We start from the raw sequence: 17,601 nt of genomic DNA on the forward strand, positions 1-17,601 counted from the left end.
TTTTTTTTTATTTTTGGGACAGACAGAGACAGAGCATGAACGGGGGAGGGGCAGAGAGAGAGGGAGACACAGAATCAGAAACAGGCTCCAGGCTCTGAGCCATCAGCCCAGAGCCTGACGCGGGGCTCGAACTCAACGGACCGCGAGATCGTGACCTGGCTGAAGTCGGACGCTTAACCGACTGCGCCACCCAGGCGCCCCAACACATCCATTTTCTAAGGAAAAAATATTCATCAAACAGTATAGAAAAAAAAAACCAAAAACAAAACACCTAAGTATGCTTTGTTGATCTACCAATTTGAAACACTGACCTGTCCTTCAGGAAAGGTAAGTTTTGGGCTTTTAAATCACCCTCCTCTCACCAACCCCTGCCAATCTCATTGTTATTTTTGCCAATGTTCACTTTCATACCTTTAAACTTTTATTTATATGTAGACTTACTAATTTTAGAGTATCTCTAGGCCTCCCACTAAGATTAAGAAATTAAAGTGCCATGTCCTCTATTTTTTAATTAAAGAAAAATTTTTTTATTTGAGAGAGCAAGCATGAGCGGGGGAGAGGGGCAAGGGAGAGAGACTCCAAAGCAGGTTTCATGCTCAGCCAGACCCGGGGCTTGATTCCATAACCCTGAGATCATAACCTGAGCCAAAATCAAGAGTCAAATGCTCAACTGACTGAGCCACCCAGGCGCCCCCATACCACATCCTCTATTTTCGACAAACATTTAGCAAAGTTGAATACAGCTTGTAATTAATCAATCTTTTAGAACACAGCATTTCATACCAAATTAAACTCAGGACATATTTGTTTAAAAAATCCAGGTTCCAAAGATGACAAAACCATTCTCCTCCAAACAAATCCCGTATTTCCAGAATACTACCTTAAAAAAAAGTCACTATAAGAAAATCTAATCCAGCTATAAATTTATTCCAGTAACGACAAGATAGATGAATAGATGAATAGTCAGCTCCCAGAAATGGAATAAAAGCTTGGAAATGTATCTTCTATAAAGCCTCAAAGTTCATTCTTTAAGCTTTCATTAAACACACACACACACACACACACACACACACACACACACACAGAACACCAACCAACAGCCTGAAGTAGGTAAAATTCTATAAAACTTAGAAACTGTTGATAAAAGCTCATTAACAGGTATTCATTCTATTCTGTATCCTTGTGAAAATATTTGAAATAATTTATGATAAAAACACCTTCTGTATTTTAAGCAGTTTAAACTACAAAGTATAACACACTCTGCAGCGTTCCAAGCTTAGAGCCTGTCAGTGGAGCTTCAAGCAGAAGCAGCCATTGCTTCCCAATTCCCATTGCTTTTTTTCTTTCACTAAGCCCCTAGAAGGTTCTTCACCAACTCTGTACAAATCCACATAATCACTTGAGAGCCACTGAAATCAGAGGTAGCTAAAAAATATTAACCAATAACGGATTCAATGGAGAACTTAAAAAAAATTTTTTTAAGATTTTATTTTCAGTAATCTCTACACCCAATGTGGGGCTTGAACTCAACAAACAACCCAGAGATCAAGAGTTGCACGATTTACTGACTTGAGCCATCCAGGAACACCCTGGAGAACTTAAAAATTTAATAGAAAAGGTCAATTTGGAAGAACATTCCAATCTGCCCATTCATACAGACTACAACACACATGGCTTCATTTCTTGTCCTTTTAACCTGCTCACTTGGCACTATCCACCAGACTGACACACCCCAATAATGAAAGTACACTTAGTCAGCATTGACCAGACACAAAAGTGATGCTTACAAGGCGCGGTGGAGGGAAAGCTTCAGAAATATATTTAAATATTTTAGGTTAATCAGTGAGTTAAAAAAAAAAAAAAAAAAGAGAGAGAGAGAGAGAGAGAGAGAGAAATTAAACACATTTTCAATAGTGGTGATGGTTTCTTTTTTTATGCTCCAAAAAAGTCCTCCCTACCATTAAAATCAGGTCATTATTCACCTACAATTTTTTAATTTCCAGTGTAATTTTTTAATAAAATGCTTTGATCCATTTAAAATTTATTTTGTATAGGTAAAAGTCTAACTATATTTTTTCCAAAAACAACTTGTCCCTCCTGTATCATTTATTGAATTATTGAAATTCCTTTGCCCACTGACTTGCTATGCCACTGTTATTATATGCCAAATTTCATATAAAGTCTCCTAAGGATTTAGTGTAATTCTACAGATCTTTCTTTAACATGGTAGCTTAAAAAAAAAAAAAAAAAAAGGATGTTAATACCTGGAAGATTCCTTGCCCCCTGAACATGTTTGCTTGTTTAAATTTAACAACACAGAAGCACATTATGTGTGAAAAAGGAACCAACACAATTTTATTTACATATACCAGTATTATTTACCCATATGAGAGAAAAAAAAAAACAAAAAAACTGCATCTAAATGCTAACAGTAGTTATGCCTTGGTGGTAGAATCAGAGGACTTAAATTTCTTCCTGTTGAATACTCTCCTGTATTTTCCACAATTTATATTAAACCAAAAGAAAATTAAAAAGTAATACTTTTACACAGTGATTTACCACAATAACAGTAACACACACAATTCTGGCTGATCATAGCGTGCTTTTCCCCTCAAAATCTGAAACTCTTAAAAAACAAAATCATCAAGCACCATAAGTTTGCATAATAATGAAAACTGTTAACTTCTTCAAGATGCTGCTCACAAGAAACACAAGGGTGAGCCTTGGTAATACAGAAATGGATAAACTTAATGAAACTCCTTTCAAAGAAGCAAGATTCTTAATTAGCTCCAAGTCAAAGGCTTGGTGGGAGCAGTAAATAAACAGAATAATTAAAATACTTCAGAAAAACACGAAGCTGGAGGGAGAGTTGAGTACTCCCAATTTCTGGGCATTAGAAAAGGGAAGAGAGGAAAACACTTGGGACCTCATTGGTGTAGGGGAGTCTGTAAACAAGCATTTGCTTCTGAATACTTTTAAGAATAGCTGCTTTGCAAAACAATATGCAAATCCCATACCAACAGGCCTAGGAAATTTTCACTTGTATGCACCCATTAATCACTAGTAGTTCCCCTATACCACCTTCTAGTAGGAGCTTAGTACAGTGCCTGACACAGATTTAGGCCCTCAATGTATCAAAGTGATCATTACTTTTATTATTTTATCACTAGAACACAAGAAGATATGATGAACAAAGGTTATTCCAAAGCAACAATCTATTACATTTTCATAGGTCTCTTCGCGAATTTTTTTCAATTTATGTTCTAAGGGAAGGCCTAAGTACTCACCAGAATCATCCTTTCTTGGGTCTCCTCAAATTTCTGATACCTCTTCCCAGCTCCCCATGCAGCTCCACAAAGTGGGTCTTGAATATGAGACGGACTAAGAGAAGAAGCTCTGAGCTGCCTCAGAGCCCTGCCTCTTCCTGTTTACCCAGTCAGGTTCTCGGGCCCCTCTTATGGTTCGCATCTACTCTAGCAATAGCTCCTCATAGCTTTTTAAATCTGGTTTGAAGAACACATTCACATTAAAAAAGAAATCCATTTCTACTTTAAGGAATTACAGTCACATTTGTTCTAATTAACATAAAGAGTCATTTCAAAGAAGCAAATTGGGAGATACACCTCTATTCTTAAAGATACTAACCCAATACAGGGTTTGTGATAGCCATTATCTCATTGGGCCATTCACCTGTTCCATACTTTTACCAGAGGAGACCCTGATTTAGGGGCATTTTTGCCATGGTTCTATTTTTGGACAACACACTTTCAACCAGAAACATAAATTTACATTCCCACCAAAGATCAATGGGCTGTAAACTGGCACAACCATTTGCATTAACTAATAAAGCTGACAATATCCTTTCCACATAACTCAGCAATCTACCCCTAGGTATATGATACACACATATACAAAGGTACTTATACAAGAATGTTCATTGTTTATAACAGTTGCAAACTGGAAGGAATCTAGATGTCTATCAATAGTAGAATCGATAGATAAATTATGGTATAGTCACACAGCTGAATACTATAAAGAAACAGGAATAAACGAACTACAGCTGCACACAACATGGATGAATTTCACAATGCTAAAAGAAGGAAACCATAAAATACAGCATGATTCCACTTACAAAAATTCAAAAGCAAATAAAACTACATTGAGGGCTATGAAGGTGGTAAATAAAAAGAAAAATAAAGAATGTGATTATCACAGAAGTCAGAATTGTAATTATCTCTAGTGGTTGAGAAGCTATGACCAGGAAGGGACCCATGAAGGGTGCAGGGGGCTGGCACTGTTCTATTTCTTGAAGAGGTGATAGTTACACAGTGGTTCACCTTATAACTTTTCATTAAATTTTATACAGATCATCTGAATTTACTGATAGATATTTCAAAAAGCAAAAAAAGCTTTCTGATACAGCCCACAAGCTCTACCTACAATTTTGCTCTAGCCTCAAGTGTGACATCAAATGTTCATTCTTTTCCCCTTTTCAGCAAAGCAAGAAGTTAATCTATCATTTCTTCATGCAGCCACAACCAGAAATCACAATCCAGTGTGACAAATGAAGCATTTAAGCAAAGCCTGGAGAAGACTTAAAACATCTGTAACAAAATCAGGGCAACTAAGTACAAAGTAACACAAAAGAACAGGTGTTTGTGTAACATCTCATTCTAAGGTTGAGAAATAAAAGACCTCTGCCAATAAAGGGTCGCCATTTAAAAAGTAGACAAGCAAGCATGGCACACGGAGGACAAAACACAATTGATTAAATTAAAACCATGCAAGCTTGAGGGAAGAGATCCTTGATTCTGAAGCTGTCATGATAGACACCTAGAGCCCCTGACATTTGGTTACCTTTTTGAAGCAATTCAAATCCACAAAAAACATGAACCATTATTTGATCCTTTCTGTGAAATGGCAACATAAAATTGGAAAGGGGAGGTGGAAAGGCAAAAGGTTCCTGAGAGGTACACAAACTATTTATCACAGAAGGCAGGAAGTAGGACATCTCCTAATTGGCAAATTGAAGTTAATGAGCTCACAAAAAAATATTATCTACAAATACCAACTTAAAAGACAGATCTCAAATTTAATAGTTAAAAACAAAGATGTTCCAGAACAAGCAGGCCTAAAAGGTATATTTAAATTTTAAGTGCATCTTAAACTTCACTGCTTTTATTTAAGTTCCTTAGAAAAGCTGGTGTGTCCTCATGCTAAAACCTGAAAGTTGCGCTGGCTTACACTTCAAGAGAAGAAAATTGTTCAAGCAGTAAACTGTTACTGGATTCAAAGATGCAGTTCTCCCCCATCTTCAATTTTCCAGCACTTAGCAGTTTCTGTCAGACAGCACCCAGAATGATTGGCAGGACTTGTAATGTTTCAATATTACTAGGAAAAAGACTGCACACATATTTTCAGCATATGAATGATTTTAACTCACCAGTCACCATGTTGCATGTATTTCTGCTGCTTGTCCTGAGTTCTTAAGACTTGTAACATTCTGAAGAAGATAGAACAAAGAAGTTCTTTCCATCCTCAGCCTCTTTTTAAATTTTAACTTTGTTCTTAAAATACAGTATATTAAAAAGAACTACCCCCATCATTATCAGTTTTCCTAATTTTACTTGCCCTTAGCTCCGTTTTCCTTAAACTTCATTAGGCAAGACTGTAAAACTGATGTCTTGTTTTAGAAAAAAGAAGTGCATTTTTCTCTAGAACAAACCTAGAACTCCCCTAGCAATGGAACTAAAACAAAACAAAAAACTGAAAAGGATTGAAATTCTACATCAAAAGTGACTTTTGTAGTAATACATGAACAGATTTTAGAAATTTCTGTTGGGGAACTGTGTAATAACAAAAGAAGGCAAAGCAGATTCTCAGGTCGTTCCAATTTTGTCCTGGGCAACTTTTTGGCTGCGCGAATGCGGGGCCCTCCCTTAGTCTAACAGAGTACAAGTAAGCCCCTCCCACCTACACAGAAGAAAAGGTTGCATTTAAGGATTTAAAGTGGCATTTAGAGCTCGGGTAGTTTCACGTCCACAGAAGAGGATCCCCTTCCGGAGCGCACAGAGGTGACGTGTAGGAATTGCGCTTATGGAAGAATTACTTTCCAATGACAAGAAAGCAAGTACCGCCGAAAGGCCTTAAAGGATTAACCTTCCCTCTCCAGCACAAAGCACCAGAACAAGGTGAGGAAACTCGAAGGGGCTCGCTGCCCTCACAAACCTACAGGGCTCTGTTTCAGAAACAGGGCAGCACCTTTCCCGCACATTGGCCTCAAGTCACTGCATTCTTCCAGAAGAACGAGCAATCTCGCCCGCCTCTTAGAGGAGCGGAACCGCAAGACTGCAAAGCCGGTTGGTTTCTCCCCAGGCCTAGGCCATGGCGGTCCGGGGACGTCACCAGAGCAGGAAGGGCCCAACCCACAACCTTCCTCACACTGCGAGCCGCCCGCCAGCTCGCCGCCGCTCCACGCAGCAGAGGTGTCCCGCGCGTCCTCGCGGCGGCGGCGCAGCCGCCACCCAACAGCGGGGCGCGCGCCCCGAAGCCGGGGGTCGCGGGCGGGCGCGCGCCACAGAAAGCCGCTCTTGCCCAAGGGCCGCAGCTCCAGGAGCCGAGATATCCGGACCGGGAACGCGCACGTCGGCGGCCACGCGCACCGGGAGGGCCGCACAGCGCGCGCGCGCCCGTGTATAAACAGGGCCGAGCGCGCCCGAGCACCAGTGCGCGTTCGCGCGCCGCGCCCACCCGAGTCCCCGACCTGCCTCTCTTACACCCCACAAGGGGCGGGGGCGCGCGAGCCCAGGGACATTCTCCACTCCGGAGCCGCCCCGAGGTCTCTTGGGCCCAGAGGCAGCGGCCCGCCCGCCCCCGCCCGCCCCCGCCCGCCGTTGTGTGGGGTGGGCCCGCTGTCTCAGGCCCGCAGGTTCGCCGCATCCCTGCCCCCACTGCAGCCCTCACCCGGCGACGTCGTCGCCGCCGCCGCCGCCGCCGCTCTACCCGCCGGCCCCACCGCACCGCTGGGGGCCCCGGTTCCGCCGTCGCCGCTCCAAGATCGACAGGATTTTCCCCTCACAGCTCCCTGGGCGCCATCTTACATTCAACCCTCACAGCCAATGGGTGCCGAATGCCCCTCTCGCGATAACCGAAGCGTCGGATCCCGCGAGAGTTGAGGCTGCCTCCTGGCCAAACTTAAAGGGAACGCTTCTGCCGAGGCTAGAGGCCTGGCCTCGGGCCCCAGAAACCGCAAGAAGAGCCTGGAGTGTAGGGCGGAGCGCCCCGCCCTCGGACGCCCCTCCGTGCTGGGCGGACCCAGGGCCGGAGATTGGCCTGGAGTTGGAGCCTGGGCTGGTTGGGGCTCGAAGCTTGCTCTCTGGACCAACCTTCAGCAGCCATCCCAGGCCTCCTTCAGTTGCGCAGCCCCACGTGGGGCGGGGCCCGGTCTCTTGCTTAAGGTAGCGCCCATAGCCCCAGATCTAGGCCCTGCGCCCCCATACCATAATGCTACCTGGTAAGGCCTTAGTCACTCTCCAGCAGGAGTCCTTAACATTTGGGAACCCCCTCTTCAATCTGCTGTCATCCTAATCCAGCCTTCCGCAACCCAGTCCACCTTAAAGCAAGCCTTGGGTAGGCTTGTGTTTGTATACAGGGAAAATGTGGAGGGTGTTAAAGCTGCAGGCACACGTGGGCCTCACTTGTAGCCCACACACTGCCCCAGAGGGCAACCATTCTCCTGTAGACTTCCTTTAAAGGGCCTCAGGGCCCTTGCACTTGTTTCTCCTGCCCTGGCAAACATCTTGGTCCTTAGGGGTTCCCTAAGGAGTCACTTCTTGAGAGTAGTCTGAGGCACAGACTTGGGTCAGGAATTTCCTCCAGCCTTGCAGTCCCCAGGGAGATCTCTCTTGCACAGTGCCTAGCCACCCTCTGTCTCCCCAACTAGGTGGTCATCTTAGAAGGCAAACCACAGGGGCGCCTGGGTGGCGTAGTCGGTTAAGCGTCCGACTTCAGCCAGGTCACGATCTTGCGGTCCGTGAGTTCGAGCCCCGCGTCAGGCTCTGGGCTGATGGCTTAGAGCCTGGAGCCTGTTTCCGATTCTGTGTCTCCCTCTCTCTCTGCCCCTCCCCCGTTCATGCTCTGTCTCTCTCTGTCCCAAAAATAAAAATAAAAACGTAAAAGGCAAACCACAGAAGTCTTCCTCATCTCATTGTGCCTGGCACATAGTAGGTACTCGATAATTATTTGCTGAATGACTGGATGGAGAACCAAGTCTGTTTTCATCTGCCTAGGCACACAGGCAGACACAAACCTTCCAGATCCCTCTAGCACAAGGTTCCTAACAGTGGAACAACACCCAGATCCTGCCAGTGCCTCAGACCAGATGCAGAGGATTTCAAATCAGGCAGGCCCAGGCACCTGCCCTTGAGCGCTAGAAATGCAACAGTGGTTTCAGAGCTGTCCATATTGCTCAGTGTGCATTGCACCTCCTCCCTACCCCCAGCAAATCTCTAAGGTCCTCAGAGATTGGAAGTGCAGACAGATAACACACAGACTCCAGGGAATTTAGCTGTTCTTTATTGACATGGAGTCTGGGTACCCCTAGCTTCCAGAAGGATGAGGTAGGTCCATGAGGCTTCCTTACAGCTCACACCTTTCCTGGGTCCTCCTTCAGTGTGACAGTCCGGTTGAAGACAAGCTGGATGGCAGAGGGGGAAGAATGACAACCAAGCCAGAACCAGACTAGAAGGCCCAGACCTCACTGGACCCTACCCTCACCTCGTCCCTGAGGAGCTGAGGGTCAGAACACTCAGGTTCTCAATAACTTTATGATTGTGAGTAGGGGACTGATGGCTCTGGGCCTCCATTTTATAAGGATTATAACCACCACTATGGCTGACCCCTACACCTTGAGGAGTAAGAAAGCCAGGGTCCATACAAAATTTTGTGCATGGACCTCTGAACCCATTTCCTCATCAGTAAAACATGAACCCCAACTCAGTTAACTAAGGGAATGTTGGCAAAGTAAATGCCACAGTAAATGGCTGCCACAAGTGCATTGTTGTAGAAAGGGCAAGCAGGTAAAAAGCACCTGTCCCTGGCAGCTGTCTGGATCCACGGAGAAGTAGCCAAGCCGCTCAAACTGGAACTTGTCAAAGGGCTTTGCCAGGGCCACAGAGTAGTCCACTAACGCTGCCTCCACCACTTGTAGCGATGCCTGTGGGCAGGGAACTCAGGTGGCCATCCAGCCAGGGAGACCCACCACCCTCACCTTACACCCCAGGAGCCTACCGGGTTCAGGTCACTTAAGAATCCACCAGGCACTTCAGCAGGATCTTCAGGGTTCTTGTGCTGAAATCTGCAGCCAGAATGAAGGTCAGACTCCAGCTGGGTAGCCACAGCAGGCAATGCCCATCTTGTATCTGCCTGCACCCCAGCTCTGTTCACTCACAGTCGCTCATAGAGGCGAATTTCACATGTCAGAGGCTGTGACACCCAGTGAATAAAGGCCTTGGGCTTTTCTCCAGCATCTGCCCGTCTACAGGTTACCTCCAGGCTCTCTACACAGCCACTGGGACCCTGGAAGTCAAGGGGCCTGCAATTAGACCTGGGAACCACTAAAAGGACTGGAAGCTGCACGTACCCAGATCCTCCCTGCAGCAAGCACTGAGGTAGGAAGACTGCAGCCAGCTCTCACCTTGACAACATGCTGCAGCTCGATGACGTAGCCTGTATGCCTCAGGCCCACAGGTTGGCCCCACGCCAGGCGCTTATAGCCTGGTTCTGGCTCCTAGAGGTAGGAAGTGATGCAGACACAAGAGACTGAATGGGTCAAATAGGTACAAGAGGCTTCTCCCCCATCTCTATGTCTGGCAGGGACTGACTCATCTGAAGTAAGAAGTAGGTGGGCTGACAGAAGAGGATAAAGGGACCTCAGGACGGGGCTTAGCAGCAAACAGTACCCTCCACACCCACTTACCTCCTTGAAGTCAGTCCTTTCAATGAAGACTATGTGTCCAAAGGGAACCTGATGGAAGCCCTTGGTCTCATCAGCCGGGAAGTTGGGCACCTGGATGTCTAAGGACTATAGCAGGAGATAGGTGTCTGAGTCACACTAGGCACTGAGACCCCCCCATGCCCAGACCCAGGTGCACCACCCCCAACACACATACACGCACACACACACGCACGCACGCATGCACACATTGAGGCATACCTACCTTGGCAGCAGGAAAGTTGGTAATGATGACCTGTAATGGTTCCAGCACAGCCATGGCCCGTGGGGCTGTGTCATTCAACACATCACGCACGCAGGCTTCTAGCAGATGGGGTTCCATTGTGGTCTGTGCCACTGTCACCCCCACCTAGCAGGAAAGATCAGCATCAGTCAGCAACACCGCAAATGCTGTCCTCAATCCCTACCTGCCCACCAAACCCACTGGGCTATACCCGAGCACAAAAGTTGTTGATGGCCTCAGGCGGGAAGCCCCGCCGACGTAAAGCTGTGAGCGTGAAGAGCCGTGGGTCGTCCCAATCCCTGTGGGCAAGGAGGTGGTGAAAAGCCCTTTGGCAGTACATGCCACTAGTACCGCCAACGTATAATGAGGCAAACGATTACACCTACCGCACAGCACCAGCTGCCACAAGCTGGAGAATCTTCCTCTTAGACACAATAGCATAGTGAAGGTTGAGACGGCCATACTCCCACTGAACAGGGCAATACACATCCAATGCATTGCACAGCCAGAAGTAGGAAGAGCGTCTGGGGTGGGAAGGTAGAATCAGGTCTGGCCACCTCAGACCAGACAGAGACCACAGGAAGGGCTACTAGAATCCCACTAGCCCTACCCACCCATGGGCCCAGCTCCCTCACCGGGCCTGGAATTCCTTGGTGCAGAGTGAGTGGGTGATGTGCTCGATGGAGTCACAGAGGCAGTGTGTGTAGTCATAGGTGGGATAGATGCACCTGCAGGGCATAGGCAATGGGCCCCACCATCCAACCCCACTCTGCCCTACCCATGGCCCACCACCCCACTCTACAACTCCACAGCCCCACCCCATGCTCACACCCACCAGGTATCCCCCGTGCGATGGTGTGGTGTGTACTTGACTCGATAGGCCACAGGGTCCATCTTGCCATCCTCCATCACCAGCTTCATCCGCAGTGTGGCCTCACCCTCTGCAAACTTGCCCTTGCGCATTGCCTGACAGGAGCAAGGCCTCAGGCTGCCTCTCAGCAGAGGCATCTCTTTCTCAGCATCCTGACCCACAAAGATCCAGCTGCTTCCCCCACCCCCCAAATCCCACCTCAAAGAGCAGCAGTGACTCCTCTATAGGACGGTCCCTCCAGGGTGAGGGCAGGGAGTTGTGGCCTTTGAGCTCCTCTCCTCTCTGGTGGCACACATACGCCTGGCCCCTATGGGGAAAAGGTGTAAGCACCCAAGATAGCTATGTCCTGGGCAGCCTGCCTGGCTCTACATCAGGGACCTGGCCTCACCTATGGATGAGCTCCACAGCCCAGGCATACAGCTGGTCAAAATAGTCAGAGGCATATGTCACCTTGTAAGGTGTATAACCTGGGGCAGAAAAAGACACAATGTGAACATCCAACCAGGGATACCCAATGGCAAGCCATAGCCCAAGAAAGACCACCAGGTCTTTCTTCCCAGGCCTTGCCCAGCCCATACCCAGCCAGGCCACCATGTCGCAGATGGCAGTGAAGAACTTTGCTTCCTCCTTCTCAGGATTGGTGTCATCAAAGCGCAGAAAACAGATCCCATTGTTGGCCTAGGAGAGTCACAGAATGTGTGAATTCTCACATCATCAGCTCCCAAAATCCAACTCGTTGAACTGAGCTCTCCCAGGTCAGAATTGAAATGCCTTCAGGAGTTTCATTCATCCTCTGTATCGAAATACCTTAAACAAGGAATCTTACATCAACTCCAAACAGCCTCTTTCTAAGCCTGAGGGGTTGCACTGGGCATTTCCCCAAAGCTGAACTCACTGTCTCACCCAGAACTTTTTCCCAATAAGCCCAATGGATTCCTAGCTACCTATCACATATGTGATTCTCCTCCATGGCCTTTGTCTGCCCTGGGAACATTATAGGAGCAGAAGGAAAGGCAAGGACACTTTTCTGGTATCCAATCAAGGGAGCAGCAAGTGGTCACCCTGATTGCCAGATTCCCACACACTCACCTTGGCATAGCCAAAGTTGAAATTGATGGCTTTGGCATGTCCTATGTGCAGGATTCCATTAGGTTCTGGTGGGAACCGGGTACGTACCTGAGATAAAGAAAATGGGAACAGAGAAATTAAACCAGAACTCAAGACTACTATAAAGCAACAGATGCCCCTTGCCAGGGAGGCTCTGGTGATAGGTTGGATGGGGCAGCATGAAAGCAGCCCAGGCCCTCTGGCAAGTGTTGATGGCACTAACTTTCCTGCAGTACTTCCACACACCTGTCCTCCAGTGATCTCCAGGTGCTGCTTCAGTAGATCCATGGTATGTGGAGTGGTCACATAGCCTGGGGTTTTGTAGTTCTCACCTGCCAGGGCCAGAATAAGCCTGAGGACTGGGCTGCAGCCCAATGCTCCATACTCTGGATGTAAGAGTTGCTCACCCTCCCCAGGGTTTTGATTTGCCTGCTCACCAGGCTTGTGGAACTTAAGTGCCTCCCCTCGGAGCTGCTCCATCAGAGACAGGGTCTGACCAGCAGCCTCACCTGTGAAGAATAGAACAAGGAAAACTTAATCCTCTGATCCTCTAAGCACAGCTAACTATCCCATTCAGCTCAGGGTGTTGCCTCTCAGTACTACCTACATCCTGCAACCAGAATAGAACCAAGCGGGCCTCTCTTTCCCTAACCACAGAGATAAGAGATACAGAGCCAGACTTCTCAGTTCTCCTCATACTAGTCTCTGGGTAATGGGAACAAAGGAAACACCAGGAATTCCAGTCTGGCAGCAGAAGGCAGGGTGATGAGTTTGCTAATGGCCTGAGGAGACTGGGCTGTAAGGACCCATCAGGTGAAAGCCCAGAAGTCAGGGAGCTGAATCAGACAGGAATCTCAAGCCTCTCACCATTCTCTACCACATCCTTTGCTGTCCTCCGGTCTTTTTCTTCTGGCCGAGCTTTTGACACCTGAAAGAAGCCCAGAAATTGGGTCAGGGTCTCTCCTGGTCTTGGGATCACTGGAGTCACGTACTCCCTTCCCCAGCCTAAAGTCTCAGCCCACCCCACCTCATCCCCAGGGACCCAGGACCATACTCAGCCCCACCTTGGGCTTCTTCTCTAGATCATTCTCCGTCTTGGGCCCCAGAAGGTGAAGGACCTGAGCAAAAACCAGAGTCAGGGCTGAAACAGGAGTGTTCTCTTTCTTTTTTTTTTTTTTTTTAATTTTTTTTTCAATGTTTATTTATTTTTGGGACAGAGAGAGACAGAGCATGAACGGGGGAGGGGCAGAGAGAGAGGGAGACACAGAATCGTAAACAGGCTCCAGGCTCCGAGCCATCAGCCCAGAGCCTGACGCGGGGCTCGAACTCACGGACCGCGAGATCGTGACCTGGCTGAAGTCGGACGCTTAACCGACTGTGCCACCCAGGCGCCCCAGGAGTGTTCTCTTTCAAGAAGCACCTGATGGAACCTGCCCACCCACCTAAGGGCTTCCTGGCCTGCCTACAAGCACTGCCTTGAAAAACCTACCTAGCCCATCCCACTTCTAATCCTCACATGGTTTTGCTGGCCTCAAATGCTCTGTCCCCCCTGAGAGTCCAAAAACTGGTAGCAAAACAGGTAACAAAAACTGCCATTTACAGAGAGTAACTGTGGGCTCAGCATCAAGATAACAATCTACCTCAGCCATCAGCCTCTTGTGATTCTATGCCATCATCCTGAGACGAAGGCACCCCTATTACAATATAAGGCAATTTATCACCCCTATTTACAATATAAGGCAACTTAAGTCCAGAGAAAAGAAACTCACCCCAAATTAGGCACAATCCAGAGGCCCAAGACTCTCACTGCCCACCAAGGTGCTGCCCCTCCACACCAGGCTCTACTATCCACCATCAGAATATGGACAGGGTCTCTTCCCCTCCCACTCCCAATTACCCCTCAGTGGACTTTAGGCACTGTCCATGGCAGGGTCTTTGCCTGCTTTAGCTCAAGGAGTTGCCCACCTGCATGTCTACTTCGTGCTTGATCATTTTGCCATCTGCCCACTTGAGCACAGCCCGAGCCTCTCCTAGAAACATGGGCACAAAGAGCTGCAGAAAGGCCAAGAAGGACACTTCCCACCCTCCTTCCTTGAAAAGGTCCTGGTTGACCTCAAGAACCAGAGCCTGGGATCAGCCTGACCACTGTTTTTTGTTTTGTTTTTAATGTTTGTTTATTTGAGAGAGGAAAGGGGCAGAGAGAGAGGAGAGAGAGAATCCCAAGCAGGCTCTGTGCTCACAAACTGTGACATCATGACCAGAGCCGGAATCAAGAGTCAGACACTCAACTGACTAAGCCACCCAGGCACACCACCACCCCCCCAACCAGACCACTTTTAAGATGCTCTATTCCTCCCTCTTCTCTCTCACTTACACCCAGAAAAGAAGGCATGACCAGAGAGAACAATATAGTCCCCTGACACAGGCCCTACTCACCCATCAGCAGTCCCATGTTGAAACGATAACGTTCCTCCAAGAGTTGGGGCCGGTGGCGATTTATGGCGGCCTCCACCTGCAAGAAAGCCAAACCAATGTGGTTCAGAAAAGCGTTCTTCAGAAATGCACTAGGCACCCACAGTCTCACCCTGGGTCTGCCTGGGTGAAGAAGATGAGCCACTCCTTTCCAGGATCAGCACTAAGGAGGTACCCAATGCCTAAGGAAAGACTCACAGCCTCCTCAATCTGCTCTGGGGTCACCATGACACCCACACCACATTCCTGCTCAAAGTCCTGGGTGTTGATGGGGTCCAGGGGATGACTTCGCACATACTCAAGGGCAGCTGAGAAAGAAGAATCAGTGAGTGACATCACAGCTCCAAGAAGTAGGTAGACAAGGCCTTACCTACCCCGATGAAACCCCAATCACAGTTTTGCCTCCTCAGGGGTTAAGCCTTGCACCACCACCCTAGAGAAGCCCTGAGACCACAGTTAAGAGGCTTTCCCTCAGACCTACACTATTCCCCAGTCAGTCTCACCAGGGGTGGCCCTCTCCATCCTTCAGTGCCAGGGCCTGGGTTTAGAGAGGAGTGCAGTATGAAGCATCTAGAGAATGCTGGGGCACTTGACAGAAAGGGCAGACAGCGGTCTTGGCTAAAGGGAGAAGTTGGAAGTGGAAGTGGGAGGACAGGCAGGGGTCTCACCGCTCAGCTGGAGCTCGGTGTGGATCTTCTTATTGGCTACATAGCTCACAAGAAAAGACAGACGCCGGGGATCCCGGAGTCGGGATGCCAAGCCATAGAGCAGGGTCCCGGTGGCTTTGTCGATGGTGGAGCCCAGAGTCTGCTGCGCCTGGGAGTCCGAGGAGATTCAGGAGAGAAGCCCCACGCCCAGTAAGAAAAGCCTGAGTTAGACAAGTTTGGTAGGTCAGGATCGGGATCGGGACCCAGCCCAGCTTTGGGGCACAGTCGGCAGCCCGGGCCAAGGACAGAGGGACTCGCACCTGGGTCGCCGCCTCGCGCAGCTGCGCGCTCAGAGCCGTGTTTTTGAGCGTCTCCCGGGCCTTGTGCTCGCTCAGGCCAAGGCCGGTGAAGAGCGACAGGGAGTCCAGGGCCGCCATCGCTGGCACACCGGAAACCGAAAGAAAACTTTGGGGCCAATCTGCACGTTGGCATTAGCCCACTGACCAATAAGAGAGCGAAGCCGCCAGGGAAAGCCAATGGTAGCCTTCCTGAAGGGAGGGGGCGGGCTCGCCAGGGTCTTCAGCGCCCTTTAAAAGGCAGAGCCGGCCCAAACCCGCCTTTCCGGGCGCTTCACTTCCGTCTTTGCGCTCGCGGTCTCTTGCGGAGGTTAAAGGGTAGAGGGTGATAGGACTTTAAGGGAGATTTGCCGCCGACCTGGAGGGAAGGTGCTCAGCACAGAAGCAGGAGGTAGAAGCAGGCATGGCCCTTTGCTTTTCCATTTTTTTCCTTCAGCCCTGGGAACCTTGGGACCATCCTAGTTCCGTTGTTGGGAGCAATTGCGAGTCCCTATCACATTTCTGACTTAACAGCTTTGGAGTTGTCATGGAAACAATTGAGCTAAATGAAGCCCGGGAAATCCAGTCAAGATAAAGCGCGGGCTCTGTAAGTCTGGCACTTTTCAGGCGCCCACCTAGACACACCTGGTCAGGAGAGAGAGGGGTTTGGGCCAGGAAGCACCTCGTAGATGTTCTGTAATGATTTGGTTTTAAAATCTTCTGTCACAATTACCCTCCCCTATCAAAGCATGCAAATGTCACGAAAACCACCAGCAAGTTAGACCTTGAAAACCATCTGCAAGTGTTTGACAAGGCATTTTACTGAAGTTGGGATAGGGTGGGGCAGATGAAATACTGTCTTGAGGATACCTATTGTGCTTGGGAGGGTCTCGCCACCGTCTCTCACTGGACTTCTAGGACCTGCTGAGAATGGGGCTAAAACAGAACAGTCTGTTTTCTTTGTGGAACTGGAGCTGCTAGCATGGTGAAGAGATCCCCAAATTTGGGATTGGAACTCAGGCTCTTTGAGGCTTTGGTGTCACTAATACTCGTGTACCTTCAAGAACTGGGCAGGATCCTGAGTGCAATCTATCCATATTCTGTGTCCTGCTTTGTGGCTATATCCCACTAATGACCAAGTTTCATTTCTGGGCCTACATCTGGGTCCCACATGATGACCACATCCAGGTTCTTCCCAGTGCCACACACTCTATCAATATCTAAGTCTTGTCCTGTGTCTTGGCTCCCCATGACACCAGCTTGATGTTCAGCCCAGGCAAGGCCAACTAGGTGTAGGGGATTGAGCAGGGGATGCAGTACAGTGGTGCCATAGACAGGCACCAAGAAGGGGAGCCTCAGCCACACCAGCCCTATGCTGAGTCTACAGCTACAGGTGCCTAGCCCACTACAAAGGTGCCTATGCTGAAGAGTGCCTGCCACATCCACTGTCCCCTCTGTACCTGATGCCACCAAAGGATTTATTACAGCACCATCACCACCATCACTGAGTCCTGCAGGTCTGGTGATGGCCCCCTCAATGGAGTCAGGGACTAATCCCTTTTCTGGTTCTCTCATGGTGCCTACGCTGTGGACCTTGTGGCTCCATGTCACAGGATGAAGTGGTAGCCCCACCAGTGCTACCGAGAATGCCACCAGAGGCAGTGGCAGGCTAGCCAGTCCTCTGGAGCCCTAGGACTTAGGACAGAATCATGAAATTTTATGGCCCAGCCCAGGGGCTGGCTAGTTTGCATGAGCCCTTGGCACCACTTCAAAGAAAATCAAGAAAAAGATGATCACAAGGAGAAAAGCCAGGCAACAGTCTGCAAGGCCCAGCTGTGGCATGGGAAGAAGCAGGGTCCCGGGGCATAAACTGACAGCACACAGGCAGTAGAGCCACAGTGCAGATGCCACAGAAAGGTTATATGGCAGACACA

General features: G+C 48.6%; 2 protein-coding genes across 8 annotated transcripts in view; both read right to left on the reverse strand.

The window, feature by feature from the left end:
* The window catches only part of QRICH1 (glutamine rich 1), a 52,844-nt gene extending 45,768 nt beyond the window's left edge, over positions 1–7,076 (reverse strand). Inside the window, exons 1-3 of one of the 7 annotated variants that reach the window (XM_040445307.1) lie at positions 6,233–6,413; positions 5,444–5,503; positions 3,288–3,503 (exon numbers count right to left, since the gene is read on the reverse strand). The gene's annotated coding sequence lies outside the window, so the exon portion shown is untranslated. Of the gene's footprint in view, positions 1–3,287; positions 3,504–5,443; positions 5,504–6,228; positions 6,414–6,963 lie in introns of those variants that run through there. The other 6 variants (XM_040445308.1, XM_040445310.1, XM_040445309.1 and 3 more) reach the window with 6 other exon arrangements.
* A 1,476-nt stretch (positions 7,077–8,552) lies between these two features.
* Positions 8,553–15,800, reverse strand: QARS1 (glutaminyl-tRNA synthetase 1). The gene is made up of 24 exons (XM_040445337.1): positions 15,653–15,800; positions 15,354–15,501; positions 14,884–14,993; positions 14,650–14,725; positions 14,179–14,243; positions 13,278–13,331; positions 13,081–13,141; positions 12,651–12,722; positions 12,460–12,545; positions 12,196–12,282; positions 11,685–11,784; positions 11,495–11,573; positions 11,305–11,413; positions 11,071–11,201; positions 10,871–10,963; positions 10,622–10,759; positions 10,447–10,534; positions 10,218–10,361; positions 9,977–10,081; positions 9,695–9,787; positions 9,449–9,576; positions 9,289–9,355; positions 9,089–9,214; positions 8,553–8,695 (listed from the first exon to the last, which is right to left on the reverse strand). The coding sequence occupies exons 1-24, from the start codon at positions 15,767–15,769 to the stop codon at positions 8,645–8,647; spliced, it is 2,328 nt and encodes a 775-aa protein (XP_040301271.1). The 5' UTR covers positions 15,770–15,800; the 3' UTR covers positions 8,553–8,644.
* Between the last annotated feature and the right edge of the window lie 1,801 nt (positions 15,801–17,601).

The sequence above is a fragment of the Herpailurus yagouaroundi genome, unplaced genomic scaffold, assembly GCF_014898765.1.
Source record: "Herpailurus yagouaroundi ecotype Mexico unplaced genomic scaffold, PumYag 193, whole genome shotgun sequence".
Taxonomy (NCBI): Eukaryota; Metazoa; Chordata; class Mammalia; order Carnivora; family Felidae; genus Herpailurus; species Herpailurus yagouaroundi.

Coding starts and splice junctions, on each gene's coding strand:
- QARS1 (XM_040445337.1), bottom strand. CDS start 15,769: ATGGCGGCCCTGGACTCCCTGTCGCTCTTCACCGGCCTTGGCCTGAGC. Junction 14,726..14,883: donor CAGAGCAGATTGAGGAGGCT/GTGAGTCTTTCC, acceptor GCTTTCTTGCAG/GTGGAGGCCGCCATAAATCG. Junction 10,082..10,217: donor CCAACTTTCCTGCTGCCAAG/GTAGGTATGCCT, acceptor CTCCTGCTATAG/TCCTTAGACATCCAGGTGCC.